The sequence below is a fragment of the Phaethon aethereus genome (assembly GCF_964289735.1).
Source record: "Phaethon aethereus genome assembly, chromosome: 1".
Lineage (NCBI taxonomy): Eukaryota > Metazoa > Chordata > Aves > Phaethontiformes > Phaethontidae > Phaethon > Phaethon aethereus.
Genome location: NC_138575.1, coordinates 220546342 through 220567084, shown reverse-complemented (window position 1 = coordinate 220567084; position 20743 = coordinate 220546342). Strand labels below are relative to the sequence as shown.

The 20743-nt window shown below is 40.3% G+C and overlaps 1 protein-coding gene across 2 annotated transcripts in view; it reads left to right on the top strand.

Moving 5' to 3' along the window:
• UVRAG (UV radiation resistance associated) overlaps positions 1–20743 on the top strand; it is a gene marked incomplete at its 5' end in the record, with an annotated part of 104154 nt that overhangs the window by 13704 nt on the left and 69707 nt on the right. Inside the window, 5 exons of one of the 2 annotated variants that reach the window (XM_082009507.1) lie at positions 3472–3589; positions 5025–5059; positions 7407–7568; positions 9337–9411; positions 17274–17359. In XM_082009507.1, coding sequence (XP_081865633.1) covers positions 3472–3589; positions 5025–5059; positions 7407–7568; positions 9337–9411; positions 17274–17359 — 476 coding nt within the window. The remainder of the gene's footprint in view (positions 1–3471; positions 3590–5024; positions 5060–7406; positions 7569–9336; positions 9412–17273; positions 17360–20743) is intronic. The other variant, XM_082009508.1, reaches the window with a different exon arrangement.

The window sequence follows — 20743 nt, the reverse complement described above, 5'->3', positions numbered from 1 at the left end:
TTTTGATTTTTAAACTGGTCTCTTTGGAATGGTTGCAGAGCATCTCATCTGTGGGAATAAAGGTAGCTAAAACTTAGCTCTGATGAGAAGTGACTACTTTTTCTCACTTCATCTAAAAGAAGAAGGAAGTGAAAGAACTCAGGATTGTTTGCAGCTACTGCATTCAGTGTAAAGTGTAATGGGTTGCTTCCCCCTAAAGAGTTGCTTTTGCAGCTTGAAATGTGCCAGTACCTCATGGAGAACTGCTTTTCTCTTTGCTTGCGGAAGTGCCAGGCTGTACGTAGCTCTGCACATCTTTTAAGCTGGCGGTTTCATTTAAGCAGTCCTGTCTGCCTTTGACTGCTTGTTGCTGCACTGTCCCCTCCTTTCATCGGCACAGCTGCTTGGACAGCCATGCTGTGAACCATATGGAGGAACTGAGCTGGTGAAACTAGCCCAGCAAAAGAGAGGTGGTTAGTTTTCATCCAGATCGGTTCCCCAGTGTGATTCACCGAGCAGCTGCACAAGCTGCTTATTTATGGTGGTACAAATGAGGAGGGCGATGCAGCAGTGCAAGGAAGCAGCGGGGTGATTTGGCTGATGCCAGTGATAGCTGAACTACAACACAGGGGGGTTTCTTGTTTTGTGTATTCTAACATCTTGAGCAAAAATGATATGAAAAACATAGGAGGTAACACTAAGATTTGAAAATTCCCTTGAAATAACACGTTTGGCACAGAACAGCTGCAAGCCATTGATGAAGAATTTTAGAGCCTATTTGAATTGTCTTTTGGATATGTCTTCATAACTGATGGTCTCCTGGCTAATTCTCTTTGGTCAGGAGAGGTTAATTAACTCTGCTGCCTCTGTAGAGTTCTGAGGAAATCTGAATAATGCAATAAAATATCAGTGACAATGTAGTGGGCAAATTAAAAGGTTTATTTTCAGGATCCAAGTCCCTCTGTCATCATGACCTCATACTAAAGAATGTGAACAAGGGAATTTTCTGTGTAATTGGAAACTTGTTCCCTATCAGCTAGGTTAAATGGACAAGTAATGGGACAGAAGGGAGGAGGAGAGTGATGACTAAGTTGGAGGTTTAAGTAGACGTTCATTACCTGTTGCATGTTGAGTCCTGAACTGTGGTGCAGCCTCGCAGCCCTGAATTTAATGTTCATCTTCCAACTGGTTTGGGAAAAGTGAGGCTTTAGACTTTGGAATAAAATCCAGACTTCGAAGGATGCAAAGAAATCACAGACCATGGAGATAAGGATTCCGCTCTTGCCCAGAGATGCAGCTGTCAGTTATGACACTACAGCTTTTTCCAAACCTCACTGCATATAGTGAAAGACGAGAAACTTGTTTGGCTTTGCTTGAGGGCTTCTTCATTGTAGTGTACTACTCAAACCAGTCACACAATTAGTTTGCAATCCTAAAAAGACCTGGAGAAAGTTGCCCTCTTTGTTAGATGCTATGTGGGCTATTCTCCTTGGTTTGTAAGGGATTAAAAAAAATAAAATAAAGGGAGGAACAAACATGGTAGATGATTGATTTGTATGCTACTGAAGTTAACTAAAGGAGAGAGGTGGCACATAAAACCCTTGAGTCATTTTTATAGGGAGTGCAATGCATGTTCAAAGCCATTTCTTAAGGGGTCTTTAAGTTGCTCATAAATAACCAGCAAAACTACACAGCTTTTAAAGTTAGATTTGAAATAATGTACAGGGTCCGTAGAGTTGGTTTTTTTAAGTGAGGCTTAGTCTTTCTGTTCACGTTTGTGATACCAATTTCTAACAAAATAAAGAGCATGTAGTCTTGCAATTAAAGAGCTTAGAATATTATTTTTTAATTATTTTTTAAAATTTTGTATTGCATGTATATACTAGAGGTATCTGGGCATCCCATCTCAGGCTCTGTTTTTAGCCTAACTCATAAATAGACTTTGCAGGAATGAATCTAGTGGTGGTTTTGAGTCTGTCACATGAACAGAAATTTAATATTATTACGTATTTCCAGGAAGCAAAACTAATCTATCATGTAAGTGATACTAAGTGATATAAAGCGTCATATTGTGATTACAAAACAGATGATGGCCTTTCAACTCTTGTTAAAAGCCTTTTAGGCAAAGCTGCAAACAGAAAAGTTGTCTTTTGGTTTTGAAAGTGTTTTAAATGCGGTTTTGGTCAATGCAGGAGTGTTTCTTTTAAGGTGGATTCACACTTATAAATTAACAAGCTTTTGGGAAAAAGAAGTATTCTGTAAAATGAACTCTGTGGTAAAAGGATGCACTAAACCAGTTGTTTGAGGCTTGTAGGTGGTTTGTGGTGATCTAAAAAAGATAGGGAGCCAGTTGTCAACACCCTCATGGTAGGTGGGCAAGACACTGGTAAGCTGAGAGATTGATTGGGAGAGACTGAAGGATTTGGTGAGAACTTTATATAGTTGAAGTGGCACTTTGCCGAGTCCTAAATTCATGCTAGTCTGTTTTAAGCACGCGTGGCTTTTCAAAGTTGAAATAAGAACCATAGCTAACAATGATTTGAGAGTGACTGCACAGTCCTACAGAATAGCTTTGTTAACTAGCTATATTTAACAATAAGCTAGTAACGTTAAATATTTGTCAAAGACAAAGGGCATAGTATGCTTTGAAGCTGAGGATTTTAGCCACAGCTATTACAACTATTTGGCACTTGGTGGGGAGTGGGGGATTTATTCAATCTGATGACTTTTGTTCGAGATACAGTATTGTAGCAAACTAACATAGTGTTGGAGTTGTATGAAATCACTTAAACTAAAGATTTTAGTGACATTTTCTGGTGTATTCAATCCAACAGAAAAGGACTTGGTTATCTAAGCAGAAGGTAGCTGACAGACATCACAAATTTGACTGTGCCCTTAATTTTCCCCTGAAAATCTGGATCTGCTTTTCTGATGTATTTTACTTTTATTTAAGGTTTTTACAGCAGTTTCCAGGATTACTGTGAATTCAGGAAGCTTTGTTCAGCCAGTTACATATGGCTCTGGATTAGGTGGTGGTTTTTGTTGGAGCTCTTGGTCCACTAGTGCTTGTTGAAAATAGTTTAGGCTAGGAAGTGTTTCCAGTGTGATGACGCGGAACACCTGGGTGATACTGCTGCTCTTTGCCGAGTGTCACATATTTGCTTGGAACTGCTTGAGCAGTTGGGGTGATTTAGACATGTGGAATAAAAATTACGTATAGGACATGAGTAAGTATAGCTTGTTTTGTAGATCAGCGTTGCTTAATCTGAGCTCGTAGGTGCTAGTTGTTGCTTATCCAGTTGGTTTCCTATGGCTTTGCTGAATGCTTATTGTTCACACTAGCTTTCTGCCAAAGAAAATTGAGTGTTTGGTGGGATTTTTTTGACCACGATACTTTGGAAATCATTAAAATGCTTCAATATAAAAAAAAAAATCAGAGAGTTAAATTTCAACCTAAGAGTTCTTTAACTAGGTTTTTTTTCTTATTTTTAGCGCCGGCTTCGTCATCTTCGGAACATTGCTGCACGTAACATTATCAATAAGAATGGTTATCGCCTCTTGGATACGTACTTCACTCTTCACTTGTGTGATAACACCAAGATATACAAAGGTAAACCAGGCCTGATATCAACTTTTTTGCTAGTTAATCTTTGATTTCTTAGTTACAAATTCTCTGTCTTTTTTTGCCTTGGCAACCTGCTGCCATTATTTGCATCATGTATACTAACAGAGAAAAAGAGCTCTTTAGTTTCCTGAACTTCATAAAAGCTTTCAGTGTTAGCAGGCAAGGAAGCAAACCAGATGACAAGATCTGATAGAATCTCCTAAATCAGCCTCTTTTTGTTGTTGCTCTTCTCTCCCCCCACCGACAACTTAAGAAACTTGGGAACTTCCAAGAGCACAAAAAAACTTTTGGAGCTGTAGTTGCTTTGTGTGGGGGAGAGCATTCCACTCTGTGAGTACCAGTTATTTTACAGAGCATAAACCAGCACTTAATGCTATCAAAGTTTTCCAAAAAATAGACTTGTCAGTCAATGACAAAAAGCATCCAGGCATCTGTTCTGCTCTCAATAACTATTTTTGAGTGTCAGATCTCATTTCTCTTTAATGCTTTGCTTTCCACTACAATATGTAGTTCTTCATGGTGGAGAGATGTTATTAAAAATATATTGTTACGCTCCTTTTCATATGACTAACAGTTGGAGCTTTGCAAATGAATTTTGTTTTTCTTCTAACTTTTATTTTCAGCTAGTGTAGTTGAACCTTGCTTTTTTTCAAGGTGGTTGTTTTAGAAGGAGAAGATTACATAACTTGAGCTTGCTACCTGGACTTTCTTGTGGTGATTGGTTGAACCTGTAACTGATCACTGTTTCTGTAGTGTTTGGTGTACGGGACTGTTCTGCACTCCATCAAAGCTTTATCCTTGGACTCCAATGGGCTGAGGGATATTGTTCACAATCTGTATTCCAGCCTCCAGAGCTGTCTACCTAAAGAGTTCAAGCTCTTATTTTGGCTGGGAAAGCCAAAGTCCCGTGTGTCAGCAGCTGCTTATTTCCATTTAAATGCAGGGTTCTTGGCACCTCCATGAGGTAATTTGGCTGTTCACTTTCTAAGCATCTGGAACAGGTCAGCCTTGCTCTTCAGGAAAGCAGTGCAATTAGTTTATCCGTACTGCACTCTTCCAGGAAGATGTCGTATGACAAACTAGTTACTTTGCAAATGTCATCCAAATATTGTAAAGTGCTGGGGCATGTTCTTTCCCCAGAAACCAAAGCCTCAGTAAATCTTGAGGATTATCTTGGGTAGAAAGATGAAATACTAAATTTAAATAATGACATCTAATAATTAAGTGTGAATGAGTACTTTAGTCAAAAGCGTGATGGCGTTTTAAAGTCTTTCTCATGAATCTGTAACTGATAAACTAGACCCACTAGCATTTGTCTTTCATGAGTGTTACTTACTTTAGCTTTTTCTATTTCAAATACTAAGATTTGTATTAGTGTTTAAGCTAATCTAAAGGTGTTTTTTTACTCATTTTTCTTTAGAATTTTATAAGAGTGAGGTGATCAAGAATTCTCTGGTAAGTTATTTTAATATGGAAAAGTTTTTTCTTTTTAAAATTGTATTGTTCCTGCAATATATTGATTTCGCTGCTGAATACCGTAACTGTTAAATGTGTATTACCACCCTTCAGTTCTGTCAAGAGCATCCTGGTGTTGTCGTTCTTTTCACAAGGGTTGGAACAGTGAGTTATTGAATAGTAGAAATGCAAGTTAATTTTAACAGCTGGGGTTCTATAATCTGTTGGTACTTCTGCAGATAGGACTAAACACTCCAAGGGTAAAGCATTTTCATGTGAAAACTGTGCAGTGCTCAGGTTAAGCTTTCCAGTATATAACCATTTTAAGTATTGAGAACACCAAATAGGCAAAGTCATGTTAGCTGGATTTTTACTGGTTTAACTTCTTCCAGTAGCTGAGAATTGTATGCATCATAACTCAGGTTTGTTTACAGTTGATCTTTTGGGCTTTTTTTTTTTTTGCTGTTCTTTCTGGTGTTAGCAACAGAAGTAGCTGCTTTTATTTAAATGTGTGCAAGCTGCTTATTCAAGGAGCACTTGTATAGTACTTCAGGTGTACAGATTTATCAGAAGCTCATGCTGTGCATTTTAGCAACCTTAGTGTAGAAGCAGAGGCCCTGCTTGCAACACCCCAAATAAAGGGAGAGTCAATCAGTGTTGCAGAATATACCACTGATTTCTTTGAACATCTTTTTGCTGTATAAGTGAACAGTAAGGAACATGTACCTGCTTATATAAACATACATATTCTTTGAAGAGCTAATAGCTTTAAGAAAGTGAAATGTGAAAATGTCTTAAAGTTTCTATATTTTCCAGTTGAGTTCAGTGAAGGGTTTATTGAACTGAACAGTTTATTACAACTGAGAAGGGGTAGGTCTCTTTTGTGGAAGTAGGATGTTGCAAGTGTTGGGTAAGGGAGCTTGAAAACCTGCTAAACAAACTTTTTGATGTCTGCATTAACAAGGTAGAACTGTGCCTTTAATAGCAGGCTGGGCTGTAAATGCTTTGAAAACCTCCTGAGTGGAGGAAAAGCTGTCTACGTCCACAAGGCTGTTAACTTGTCCAAGAGACAAGTTCCTTGAGACTTTAGGATTTTGAGTTCTGCCTATTCTTAATTAGGAAAAGGAATAACAAAAAGGGAATCTAACCAAAGGAAATATGAGGTGGAATGACAAAAATCTAAATAAAAGATGTTTTGAGCAAATTCCGTACATCATCTATGGGTATTTTAATGGCCTGTTATTCTTGTGTCTGAATAGCTACCAAATATCCCTTCTCCTTAGTAAAACTTGATTAATGCATTCCTTCTGTTATACTTACTGGGTAACTCAGCTCCTCCCTTCTTTCCAGAGGCATCTTACTCTAAATTGCCTAATACCAGTTCAGAGATGCTTGGCCTGTTCCAAGCTGCTTAAGCACTAGAAGGAAAGGCTTGTTCTTTCATGGGATGGTGGGTTCCTACCTTTTTTTCTGGAGGAGCTACCGCTTCGCTGTGCAGGAGAGGAGGGAGATATGTATAAAAAGCATTTTCCCATTTCCACATTTGGACACCCTGTGATTTATGGCCTATGGAAGTCCTAGAGTTGGTATCTGGCTCTCGGCACCAGTAGTGTTAGATTGACTTGGTTTGGTTGCATCTTGAGCCAGTTACAACAGTTTCCATAAATCTTTAATTTAAATGTTATCAGAGGTGAGTGCAAGTTCTTGGAATGCCTCGTGTTTGCAAATCTGAGTTCTAGTGGGGTAGATGTTTTCAGTTTAACTTAATGTATGCTACATCTGTAAAGCTTGAGATGCAAGTCTGACCTCTTGAAGAGGAGCTCTTAGTGACAGCATTTGAGGATTGCCGTCAGCATCAGTCAAGGAGGAGAAGAATGTGAACAAACCTGTCAATAAATTATGCAAACTTAATTATTGGAGAATAGATAAGCATTTTAAATTTAACTTTTGCAGTGTAAGCTATACCCTCGTTTTCAAAAGCCGAATTATAACTCGGAAAGGAATGTTACTTCTACTTTTAAAGTTTGTGATATGGCTAAACTGAATTAGTAAATTCTGAAGTAAATTCTTCAACATTTTATAATGGAAGGAAGCAGAGCCCACTCTGAGTTTCTGAAGTACTTTATGGCATGTAGCTTTTAACCCAGAAACTCTCTCTAGAAAACAGAACAAGGAAGCAGCAGAGCCTGTTGGCTTCAACTCTGTGTAAACCTTGAAATGGCTGGTGCTCATTATTCTTAAAGTTTTTCTAATCTATGACGTGAACTTTGCTACTTTCTGAATTGTCAATTTTAGGACTACTTTGAGCTTGTTTGAGCTGTTTTTATCCCTCTTTGAATACCTACAGAATCCAACATGGAGGAGTCTGGACTTCGGAATAATGCCTGATCGTCTTGATACCTCTGTCTCTTGTTTTGTTGTGAGGATCTGGGGTGGCAAGAAGGAGCACTTTCAGCTTTTGATTGAATGGAAGGTTAATCTAGATGGGTTAAAGTACTTGGGCCAGCAGGTAATGTGAAAACAGGTTTTCTCAACTTTTTACTTAAGGAAACAAAACAGCTGCATGAACAAATATATAGAATGCTAAGAACAGAAATGAGAGCATTTGAAGGGTGTATTTTAAGGTTTGATTGCAGAGATTCAGGTTAGCTTACTTCAGAGCTTTAAATCTTGACTAGCTGAGTATTTTAAGCTACCAGTGTTCACTGGGCATCTTAAATAACAGTGGTAGCACTCAGTGCTTTAAATTGTAATACCTTGATTCAAGGAAATAGCAATATGATTGTACATACAGTTAGATGAACGTAGATCATAATGTTTGTGTGTTTTACAGTTTTAATCCATTCTCATGGTAATGACATCCCATCAAAGATCTTCAGTCCAGGAAGCTTAACATATAAGTTCTGTTTTAATTCTGGTATTTGTCTCTTAGTAGTAGCCTTTTGAAAGACGTGAAAAGTGAGGTGTTTTCTGTATTGTGGAGCTTATAGTAAAAGTGGCTCCAAAAGAAACCCATATCACAGAAATAATAAAAACACCAAAAAATACAGTGCCTTTTGAATCAAAAGGATTGTCCTAGCCAGTGGGCACTTTTTGATTGATTAATTCATAGGTTCTATTTAGAATAGATCATAGTTTATTTCTCACTTGAAAACTAAATTTTTTTTTTTTTTCTTTAAATTGAGATGTTTCAAAGTCTGGGATAGGGCATGACTGCTGTAGCTTCACATGGTGCATTGATCCTGGCCAGCACCCCCTGCACTGGTGGGCTGCAGGAGAGTCAAAGGAGCAAAAGTGAGGAAAAACTCATGGGCTGAGATGAAGACTCTTCAGTTGAATAACTAAAAGCAAAAAAAAAAAAAAAAAAAAAAGCAGGGGGAAGAGAACAACACACAAGTGATTGATGCATAGGTAGTCACTCACTACCTCCCACCAACAGACTGCTGCCCACCTAGTCCCCAAGCAACAGCTACCTTGCAAAGACTGACGGTTTTTTACTGCTAAGCATGTTGTTACATGGTACGGAATATCCCTTCGATCAATTCAGGTCAGCTGTCCCAGCTGTGTCCCCTCCCAAGCTTTTGCACAACACCAGCCTACTCGCTGCGGGGGCAGAGTGAGAAACAGAGATGCTGTGCAAGCACTGTTCAGCAGTAGCTAAAACACTGGGCTGTTACTAAAACTGTTTTAGTTGCAGATCTAAAACATAGTACCATATGGATTGCTAAATCCATCACAGCCAAATCTGGTACCCTTCATATTGTAGCTTTCTTTCCATTTGTTTTTACTGGACAGAAGAAATAGCTCCCTAAATAATATGCTCAGTGCATGATTTTATTGGAAAAAAATCTTTACATTCGTAGCAGGATATTAGCTATAATACTGAACACTAATATTGTGTCTACTATGACCACAAAAGCCTAATTTTGAGTATCATTTTAGGTAATATGATGTGAAAGCTAATTGCTCTTGACATTTATCTCTCTGTTTCCTGGTCTCTTAGTATTTTTTGTCAGCTGAAAATGCAACAGTAGGAAAGATGCTCTGGACAGTGTTTCTGATTTCAAGGCAGAATGGCTGAACATACTCAGTGACTTATTAAAGCTGTGAAACATATCTATTTTCTATGGTTAAATTCAGTTTTCTCTTGGGGTTCGTGTGCGTAGAACTACACAGGTGCTGAAAAACTGCGTTTGACTGTCAGCAATTTATGCTAGTTTGCAGTGTAAAGTCATAGTAAGCTGACTAAAATGATTTGTTTTCTTCTTTTCTTACAGATACATGCAAGAAACCCAAATGAGATTATTTTTGGTCTCAATGATGGTTATTACGGAGCTTCATTTGAACAGAAGGTAAGGGTATCTTGTATTTGTTCTGGCTTGTTAGTACTGGTGACAAGCTGAAATTCAACTTCTAAACTTAACTTTTCACGCTTAGTTGCTCAGAACATTAAAATGCTTACTTTTGAGAACAAATACTTTTTTGACATGACAGATAAGAACTGTTACCTCACCTCTGTTGCATGGACATCTGACCTATTCTGGGAAGACTTAAAGTGTAGCGTTTTTAAGTCCAAAAAAAGCCTGGTTACTGAAAATAAGCCTTGCCTTTATTCTTTGAAGGCAGACACCTCATTGAAACGTAGAACACTTTGAAAATGGTGTGGCTGTTATGACTCATTTTCATGGCAAATACAAAAGAACATTAAGATTTAGTTCTCACTCATAAAACCAGGGTTTGTAGCTCCTAAATGGGAAGCTATTTATTTGCTCTGTGTTGCAACTGTTTTACCCTGTGTTTTTTTTCCCAGAGACTCCACTGTAGAATTTGTGCTTGTTCAGCCAAGATTGTGACTGCGGACAAATTAATTATATGGCAATGCTGATTACTACATGGATGATGAAAAAGTTTAAACTTACCAATTGTAGATAGTACAGTTGACGGGGTTTTCTTTAATCCCAAATTGCTGGTGGCAGTACTGTGGTATAGATAGGTTGTATAAGGAGTCCTTGGTTGGAGAGAAAATTACTCTTGACACACAGCTACAGTTTCTGCATTAGCCACAAGCAGCAAGTCCAGTCTTGTGGGGATTTGGATGAAGGCAGTGGCTTTATAATCAACAGCACAGGTAGCCGCTCATATGTGGGGAGAGTGGAGCAAGGGACAAGGTGCTCATGTGTGCAAAACTCTCTGGCTATATGCAAGCCTCCAAACTGTGTTTGGTATTTTGATAGTTATCCTTCAAATTGTAGATGGTTTGGAACACAGCTCAGACTCTGCTTCCTGGTGCTGTTAATTCAGTTTTCCTGAAGCAGGATGCAATTCTTGTTTTCATGGTTTCAGTATTAATAATCTGCACCTGAATTCAGTAATGGTAACACCGTCCTCTTTCCTGATTGTTGTCAGGACTTCCTTCCTAGCTCATAAGGCTTAAAAACACATCTCCTTTTTGGTTCTTGTACATACTCTGTAGCTGGGTTGCAAATACAGTTGTACTGTATGTAGAACACAAATAAGCAGTTGACACGCCTGAGGGACGGGATGTCATCCAGAGGGACCTGCACAAGCTCAAGGAATGGGCCCGTGTGAACCTCGTGAGGTTCAACAAGGCCAAGGGCAGGGTCTTGCACCTGGGTTGGGGCAACCCCCGGTATCAGCACAGGCTGGGGATGAAGGGATGGAGCAGCCCCACAGAGAAGGACTTGGGAGTCCTGGTGGGTGGAAAGCTGGACAGGAGCCGGCAATGTGCACTCACAGCCCAGAAGCCAACCATGTCCTGGGCTGCCCCCAAAGCTGCGTGGCCAGCAGGGTGAGGGAGGGGATTCTGCCCCTCTGCCCCGCTCTGGGGAGACCCCCCTGCAGTGCTGCATCCAGCTCTGGAGCCCTCAGCACAGGAGAGACATGGACCTGCTGGAGCGGGGCCAGAGGAGGCCCCAGCAATGCTCCGAGTGCTGGAACAGCTCTGCTGGGAGGACAGGCTGGGAGAGCTGGGGGGGTTCAGCCTGGAGAAGAGAAGGCTTCGGGGAGACCTTCTTGGAGCCCGCCAGGACTTAAAGGGGGCTGATAGGAAAGATGGGGACAGACTTTTTAGCAGGGCCTGTTGCCATAGGACAAGGGGTAATGGCTTTAAACTAAAAGAGGGTGGATTTCAACTGAATCTAAGGAAGAAATTTTTGACAGTGAGGGTGGTGAAACCCTGGCCCAGGTTGCCCAGAGAGGTGGTGAATGCCCCATCCCTGGCAACATCCCAGGCCAGGCTGGACGGGGCTCTGAGCACCCTGCTCGAGTTGGGAATGTCCCTGCTCATGGCAGGGGAGCTGGACTAGATGGCCTTTGAAGGTCCCTTCCAACCCGAAGTATTCTATGATTCTAAACTCCTCCTCTGTGATTTCCTGTAAGTTTTTCAGTTCTTTCTGGCTGCAAGTGCTAGAAATTTATTGTATCACTCTGCTTTGTCGTTTCCGATTGCTTTCTTTTATGTCAGTTCCTTGACCTAAATCTCTTCTTCTATAGTACATACCTATTTAGGTGCCTGGTCTGCTGTTCAAGCCAAACTAGTTGGCACAAGCAAACTCTTCCTGTAACTTTCAGAAGCTGTGTGCATCTAACGGGATTTGACTCTGATCTTAGTTGGCCTTGCTGTATAATTTTCATGTTATTGATGGATATTCTAAATATTATACAGCTCCACTTTGGTTATACTACATAGTATTTATGAAGTGCCACCTGAAATCTGTAGGAAGGGATTTTTGGTGTCAGATGTGTGACTCTGATCCTGAAGAAACTGCAATGTAATACCTTTTGTGCTTGGTTATGGGGGTATTTTCTGATCTCTTGGGATGCTTTTTTCTTTGTGGTGGTGGTGACAGGTCTTCATAATGCTTCAAGACATCTTAGTCTTAAGCCTTAATTTTTGAGCTAAAACATGAATGGAATAGCAGTTCTAGTTTCTTTGCACTGACACATATGATACCTCGTTATGAAAATAGTTGTGTACAAATACCATTTTGCAAGTCTACTGAAAACCTTGTGTACAAAGATGCTTCAGTCAATGTTGGAAGTGTTCTCTATTTCTGCACATCTCAGTGTGACCAAAGTTAAGGTATGGTACTCTGATTATTTTTTTTTTCCCATTGCTTCAAATAACCCTTGTTACTTCAATAATTCTTTGGACTATGAATTAAATCGCCAAAGTAGATTTATGGAATCTTACAATTAAATGCACTTTATTAGTGTCTTTGTCATACATTAAGACCACTTATGAGCCAAAAGAAGAAAATTTGTGGAAGCTGACTAAAACATTCTGGCAACATTTAATGATCTCAGAGTTTCAAAATGTGCTGTAGATGTACTTCTGAGCATTGCCTGATCCATCTGGAGCTAAATGCAAATTCCCATTTTCTGTCCTGTGAACTTAACTTGTGATAAGACAGGTGGGAGCCTGAAAGCAATTGTAGCAGAATAAACTGAAGTAGGGCAGGAATATTAGGCACTGTCACAACTATTATTGTTATTGATGAAACTTGTGCATTTATTGGTCAATAAATGTACATCTCCCTCATAGTCAAACAGCAAAAGCAACATGCCTATATAGAAATATTGTAATTGCTGTATTGTTTAACTTAAAATTGAAGTGCTGGAACCTTATAGCTTCATTAGGTGATTCACTTTAGCTGCTGCTTTAGAACCTTCAAGCCCACTTTCATATAAGGTAACTTTCAAGTTTTGTGCTCAAAATGCTTTCTTTGTAGGAAGCTTCTGTCCTATAAAGGAGCAAAGGACAAAACTTCAGCAATAATACTGGTGGAGAAATTCTAGGTAAACCAGGCAATTTATAATATAGCAATTATTGTCTTAATAGACTAAAAAAACTATAGCCAGGGCCTCTTTATTGGTGTAGATATCATCACTGATTCTTCATTTCTTTTTTTCTGCTGGATGTCAGAAGGCCTTTAAATTCTGTGTCCTCGGTGATATTTAGGTATTTGGAATTTTACCTTTCTTCCATCTCTTCTGTCCAGCAGCAGCTTGGCTGTTGCTGATATGCAATGCAAGAAATGAACATTTTCTTCATGTAATGATCTTATTCAAGTTGCAGTTTTCTTGCTGCAATAGATACTTAGCTCATGGCAAAAAAAGATTGGGAAATAAGGTTTCAAAAGCCCTTGTGTGTGTGCCTTCTGAGCCCTGAAGAATATTACTGCTTTATTGTAGGTGTCTGATGGTGCTCATTTAACTCCTCTTCTAGCATTTACAGCTCTTCTATAGCAAATGTAATGCCCATCTACAAGAAGGGCCAGAAGGAGGATCTGGGGAGCTGCAGGCCTGTCAGTTTGACCTTGGTGCCAGGGAAGATTATGGAGCAGATCATCTTGAGTGCCATCACACAGCATGTACAGGACACCCGGGTGATCAGGCCCAGTCAGCACAGGTTTATGAAAGGCAGGTCCTGCTCGACCAACCTGATTTCCTTCTATGACCAGGTGTCCCGCTTAGTGGATGAGGGAAAGGCTGTGGATGTTGTCTACCTGGACTTTAGTAAAGCCTTTGACAGCGTCTCCCACAGCATTCTCGGGGAGAAACTGGTGGCTCATGGCTTAGACAGGTTTACTCTTCACTGGGTAAAGAACTGGCTGGATGGCTGAGCCCAGAGAGTTGTGGTGAATGGAGTTAAATCCGGCTGGCAGCCGGTCACAAGCGGTGTTCCCCAGGGCTCGGTTCTGGGGCTGGTCTTGTTCAATATCTTTATCGATGATCTGGATGAGGGGATCGAGTGCTCCCTCAGTAAGTTTGCAGATGACACCAAGTTGGGTGGGAGTGTTGATCTGCTGGAGGGTAGGAGGGCTCTGTAGAGGGATCTGGACAGGCTGGATCGATGGGCAGAGGTCAACTGTATGAGGTTTAATAAGGCCAAGTGCCGGGTCCTGCACTTGGGTCACAACAACCCCATGCAGTGCTACAGGCTTGGGCAGGAGTGGCTGGAGAGCTGCCCGGTGGAAAAGGACCTGGGTGTGCTGGCTGACAGCCGGCTGAACATGAGCCGGCAGTGTGCCCAGGTGGCCAAGAAGGCCAACAGCGTCCTGGCCTGTATCAGCACTAGTGTGGCCAGCAGGAGCAGGGCAGGGATGGTGCCCCTGTACTCGGCACTGGTGAGGCCGTACCTCAAATCCTGTGTTCAGTTTTGGGCCCCTCATGACAAGAAGGACATTGAGGCGCTGGAGCGTGTCCAGAGAAGGGCAATGAAGCTGGTGAGGGGTCTGGAGCACAAGTCTGATGAGGAGCGGCTGAGGGAACTGGGGTTGTTTAGTCTGGAGAAGAGGAGGCTGAGGGGAGCCCTCATCGCTCTCTACAACTACCTGAAAGGGGGTTGTGGTGAGGTGGGTGTTGGTCTCTTCTCCCAAGTAATGAGTGATAGGACGAGAGGAAACCGCCTCAAGTTGTGCCAGGGGAGGTTTAGATTGGATATCAGGAAAAATTTCTTCACTGAATGGGTTGTCAGGCACTGGAACAGGCTGCCCAGGGAAGTGGTGGAGTCGCCATCCCTGGAGGTATTTAAAAACCATGCAGATGTGGTGCTTAGGGACATGGTTTAGTGGTGGACTTGGCAGTGCTGGGTTGACAGTTGGACTTGATCTTAAAGGTCTTTTCCAACCTAAATATTTGTATGATTCTGTGATTGCATGATTCTTCTCAGTGTAAACACACGTGTGTGCTGCCAATATAGCTGCTTTGCTCTTAACCATGCTTGACTTTCACATAATTCTACCTCCAATTTCTGGTTTTGTTCAAGTTTTTTTAATTATTATTTTGTAGTAAATTGCACAGTAACTTTTCTAGAAGATTTCAGCAGGATTCTGCTTCTTTTATCACAACCACGTCCAATTTATTTTCCTGTTTCCTTTTTGGCATGGGGCCACTGAGGCACTTGTTCCTCTCTAGTAATTATACAGTGAAACTCTGTTTGGATTTGCTTGAACTGGACCAATGTTTGAATAAGATAGATGTGAGATTCAGAGGTGTTTTTTGAAGCAGTCAACCTGGACTTAAAGGATTTCCAATCCTTTAGCAGTTTTCTGAATCTGCTTGTGTTTGTCTGTGACTGCATGCTTGTGTGTAAAAACCACTTATTACCCAGGTTCAACAAAATCAGTTCTGGGTGCTATACTGGCTTTCCTAAACACAGGTTTCTCCTTCTTTGGTTTCCTCAATGCCTTGCTGACTTAATTTTCTTTTAACCACTTTATACTTGCTACTAACTGGTAAGACTTGCCCTAGCTCTTGCAGTGGTAACTTTTTTCAGAAAGTGCATTTAGGAAGCAAGTATAGCTTTTAGTTGATGACTAACTTTCTGTTGTCTCCTTGAAGAAGTAAAACCAGAACTAGGCCATACAGTTCCCTGTAACTCAGAACATTTGGCTGTGATCAGGGGTATGGGGGAACAGAATAAGAAGTTACATTCTTCAGTGATACTAAATTGTAGGTACAAGCAGGGAAGACCCTTATCTTTGAAAGCTGCATGTCTGTCTCCGTATTTGATCTCCATCACTACAGGTAGAGTCTTTCCCCACATAGGCTTTTTTATTTTTTTATTTTTCCTAGCAGCTGGATCCTGGCCACTTTGCACAAGCGAAGCCTTTTTTGTGTTTACAAATACACATGTCTGTATCTAATAAATGCTGTGGCAGACAAGTAGACAAACTCCCCTTTCAAAGGGCAAAGTTCTTTAATTACTAAGTCTGAAACCCTTCCATTGCATGTTCTGCAAATTTCCTCAGGGTAGAACAGTTTGTATAGACTATTTGGTGTCCGACTCTTTGGGAATTTCCTTTCAACACACTGTAGTACAGGGGAGAAAGAAAACGCAGAAGTATGTTGCTGCTTGAAATTCTTTCCCTCTTGAAACTAATTATTCTAGGCCACTCCACTTGTTCTCACTGCAAAATGAAAAATTGTGCACTTTTCTTTCTGAAGGCAGTGTTTCTTGAAACGAGTAACTTCGTGGTGTAACATGGTGATGCTGGTAGTTGTGCATTTTCAGTTTTCTACCATCCCAGTTCATTTAGGCATAAAGATGTCTTTATTTTGATATGTTTTCAAGGGTTGTATGTATGGATTTCAGCATGTAGGATACAACATCTTGAGAATGGAAATGAGGAGCTGAGGCAACTGCTGATATGGTGCCTCTGTTGCAATATGATGTATAATGTACTGTAAAGATCTCGCAATTATTTAGGTGGAACCTTATTTTTGGTGGAAAGGAATGTTTGCTGCATGGCCTATGGCTAACAGTTGTGTCAGTAGACATTGACATGTAACTCTGCATTTCAACATCTGTGTGGAAAGAGCCTGTTGAGGCAGGAAAGAATACGTAGGCAGGGATTGTGGTACTCGGAGTACGTCTGTAGCACTGTTGGAAAACTATCTGATCGCGTGTACCAGCTGGGGCTACTTCATACACTAAAATAAAATGCCTTTTTTCCTACAGTCTGTAAACTTGCTGACAGTTCTGCCAGGTGGTTTGACCTACTTAGAATTTGCTTTATCATGTGAAGGAACAGTTCTGAGTTTGTGGCGTCTCTAGGAATTTGTGTGACTATGCCTGATATGGAAAAGCTTGGTATCTGACCTTTGCAGTGTGAAGAATTGCTGTTCGTCTGTTACTGTTTTGATGCCTCTTGTGCAAAGTGTACACTTTGGTCTCTCAAGAATGACATAATTTTTTTTTTGTAACTTTCAGAAACTTGTTCACATCATTCAAAAGTAAGAAGATTGCTTTGATCTTTTAAACCTATTACAATGTGGATAAAGAATAGAGCTTTATCTCTAAAATACATCTCTGGCACATTATTGAATAGGCTGTCGGATCTGAAGCTGAAGAATGGCAGTACTGTAAACTGCATCCTTCAGTGTTTCTGTGCATAAAATGTGTGCAGTAATGGATTATAAAGTTCAAGAAAACACACTCCATATCTAGGACATACATAAAGTGATAGGTCATTAATTTCTTTATAGGTAAGTGCTGTTGTAGGCCAGATGTGAACTTGGTGTTATTGCTGCTTTAAATTGTTTCTACCTATCGTACATAAAACGGAATGAAGACAGACTTAAAATACATTAAAAGCAAGATCATTAGTTCTCCTACCAAAAGTTCATGCTTCTAGTCAAGATGGAAAAATTTTTGATTCTTAAATTAACATTCTTTCTTTGCCTTAAGGATCACTCAGGTACCCTGAAGAATAGTCTTCTCCAGGTGGATCAGAACTGTGTTCGTAATTCTTACGATGTCTTCTCTCTGCTTAGGTAAGTTTTTTGAGACTGTTCTGTGTAGCTATTGTAACTTCTTTAGCGTGTGTGGAAGGAGCCTCTCCAGATATAAAAACATCTTCTGGACTGGAATGTGCAAAAGAGTTGCTAATTTACCACTGACAGCAAGGAGATGGGCCTTGATGTGTGTTCCTTGGTGGCCTCTAGCCTTCTGCCATGTGGATGCTTGAGTGCTCTCAACTAGAGCTGGCTGTGGAGCTAGTCCATGGACTTGCCTTGTGAATGTAGAAGTCATGGAGCTTCTTTGTGGGAGAGCTTCTGTGGAAAGCCCCTACTCTGTTCTCCTCAACAAAAATAAGATTTATTTAAATAAATTAGAACAATGGTAAAAAAGGAACTTGCCAGAACTTAATTTGGTAGAATGATGCTGTAGTTGGAGCAAAACAGCTACACGCCTAAGTGTGTGTGGGTTTTTTGTTCTGTTTTTAATGTTGAACCACTGAATTGAATTTACCTTTTGCATAATTCTCCCTTGTAATCCAGGAAAGAGGCACTGCATAGTCAGGACCCAGTTACTCTAACACATGTATGGTACAAGAAAGGTATGGCAACCGCACTTTTGGGTGGTTACTTAGGTCTCTCTGGTGGTGAAAAACATGAAGTGCTAGTATGAAGGTAAACAAGGATGCCTTTTTCAGATGTACTCTAATTAGAATAGTTCAAGAATGTTAGCTGTTGGGAAGTATAATAGAGGTTTTAAATGCTATCAGTAGGTTGATTTTGAGGAATTTGTATTTAAAAGACACTTTACAAGACACATTGATAACTGCAGTCCTGCAGTAATAGCAGTAGATGTGCTACAAAGGAAACGCTTGAGAAGGAAATGTTTAATATGCTTTCAAAAGTCTTTGGAAAAATGCATTTGGTTTTATAATTTGGAAAAGTTGAATCCATTTGGTAATGTTAGCAGTAGGTGTCACTGTTGTCTGTATGAAGCATTAGCGCTATAGTCTATAGTGAAGAATGTGGAAGGAGACGTTAACTCTAGATTGCTTATTCAGAAGTCTTTATTTTATAAGCTCTCTTAAAATTTAAATGTGCTGTTTCTTGAATCTGTAAAGCATTTTTAAACTAAAGGTTGCTTCCTAAATGTCTGTCTTCTGTACTTTTAGTGGAAAACAACCAGGGGGTGTGTTGTGAAGTTCTGGTTGCATTCCGGCACAGCCCATTAGAAGGGAACTCTTATACTACCTAACATAAAGTCTGTGTTAAATAGAAAAAAGCAAATGTGTGCCAGTCATCCTGATTGCTTTGTTCATGTGGTTTTTTTTCCCCACTTCCTTCGCACTTCTTTGTAGTATGAAGCACACTCCAGAAAAAACACTCGGTATTATACCAGCCGGTCATGAAGTTGACTGACTGGAACCCTATCTAATCCTGTCCAATCTGAACTGTGGTCCTTCTTCTGAAAGTGTCTGACTGTCTGTCATAAAGCTGACAAGAATTGAAGATGTCAGCTCTGATAAAGCTCCCCTTGCTGGATGCTCACCAGTGCTGTTTCAAACACAGATTACTGGAGCCATGTGCTTTGCTCAGTCTTGGGAAGGTGAGAATCCAGGCACTGTCTGTTACAGTTTCTAGGCATGCTGTTGGGTGTAGCTTCTGTTTAGCTCTGCCTCCACGCTAAGACATCCTCCTTTCTTTTTTGCTTTGTCCTGAAAGGAACACTTTTTTCCAGGCCTCTGCACCAGGCCTGCTGCTGACTATATTTCAGTGGATTCTACATACCCTATCAAGGAATGTATTCTTGTATTGTCTAGTTCCAGCAAAACTTAGAAGTTATAATTTGTGACCTTATATAGGTGCTATTTTTGTCTGTTTCCTTCCTAGCTGGGGAAACTCTTCGGGAACTGAGGCAAAGTGTTCTTTGGAGTCCTGAATCCTTTCTATTCTCTCTCACGTTAACTCTTTTTTACAGGTACACTTTCTTTACTGCTGCTTACCTTTGTTATCTAGCTCAAAAGACTGGTGATAGCATTTATTTCTTATAAAATAACTTCTAGTCTCTTTTTGTGAGGTGTCCTTTTTCTCCTACTAAGCAGTCTGGTGTGCCACCTCCTCCAGGAGTCCAGGCTTGAGTAACTAGCCCATGAACTCTTTCCAAAGATAGTTTTTGTGAGAGCATGGTCCACTTGCAAGCAGAAGAGAGAGATGGGCATAATTTGAGTTGTGATTCATTTGACAGGACAGGTACTTTGGGAGGAGATGAATTGCTTGTCTGCCTGCTTCTGTCCATTGCCTATAAAGAGAACAGGGAGGTGTCTACATGGTAAATGTTTGCATCTGGTCACATAAATCCCACATTTTGAAGACTTTCTCATGATATGATATTTGTCTGTGGTAAAAATTCACAAGCTGCACATGTGATTTCCTAATGTTTTCACGAGACATGTGAATATGAAGAACAGCTTGTACTGGCTTTGTTTAAATGTCTCAAAAAAAGGAAGCAAGTCCTGATGATGGTGGTATCTGCATCTGAGTTACTATGACGGTACCATGCTGCCAGGTGGGACACAGTCACTGTGATCAGCTGTACAGTGTGAAAATCAATGTAGAGCAGCTTCTAGCTGAACCCTTAACTCTTGAAAAACTGCCAGTTGGGAACTTCTATGGTTGGTCTCTGCCTGCTATCAAAACTACGTTTTGGGGAAGAAATGATGTCATTTTTTTTGTTGGGGTTTTTTACTTCTCAGAAGTGAATAGCTGAAACTTACGAAATTTGTGAATAGGCCTTAATGAAAAGCAGGTGCTTGGCTCCAATTATGTTGGTTAAAAAATTAATTAGGAATGCCAGAGCATGTGAACAGTAGAAAATTTTTTGAGTGTTGGATTAAAATAGTGCCTGTGTGCTCAGATGCTTAATTACATGGATTTACAAGTTAATTAAGCAGGAGGAAAAGTTTAAGTACCCAGGCAGTTTAGCTTTACACAAGGAAGTTCTCAGCGCCTTGGTAGCTTGTGAACCTTCTTGTTTTGGGGCAGGGACAGGATCAGGATCCTCAGGCAAACGTAGTGGTGCTAATAAGTTATTCATGGCATAGGGAAATGACGAATGTTCTTCCAGCCGTTTGTTTTGAAAAGGCTAACTAGCAAAAATTAACCACCCCAACTGGAAAGCTAAAATTTTGAGGTTTTTGTCCCTTGGCCATATTGTCAGATTTCTTGAAAAAAGGTCACTTAAAGGCTTTCTAAATATTATGTAGCTGGTAGTAATAGGTTATACAGTAACACGTTTCACCTTTCACATAACACTCAGGATGGGCCAAATACATCTGAGGTCATGTTCTGGACATGTCTTCATAATCAAGCTCTCGGCACATTTGCAGCACTAATGGGAATAGCTTTATATTTAGCTTTTTA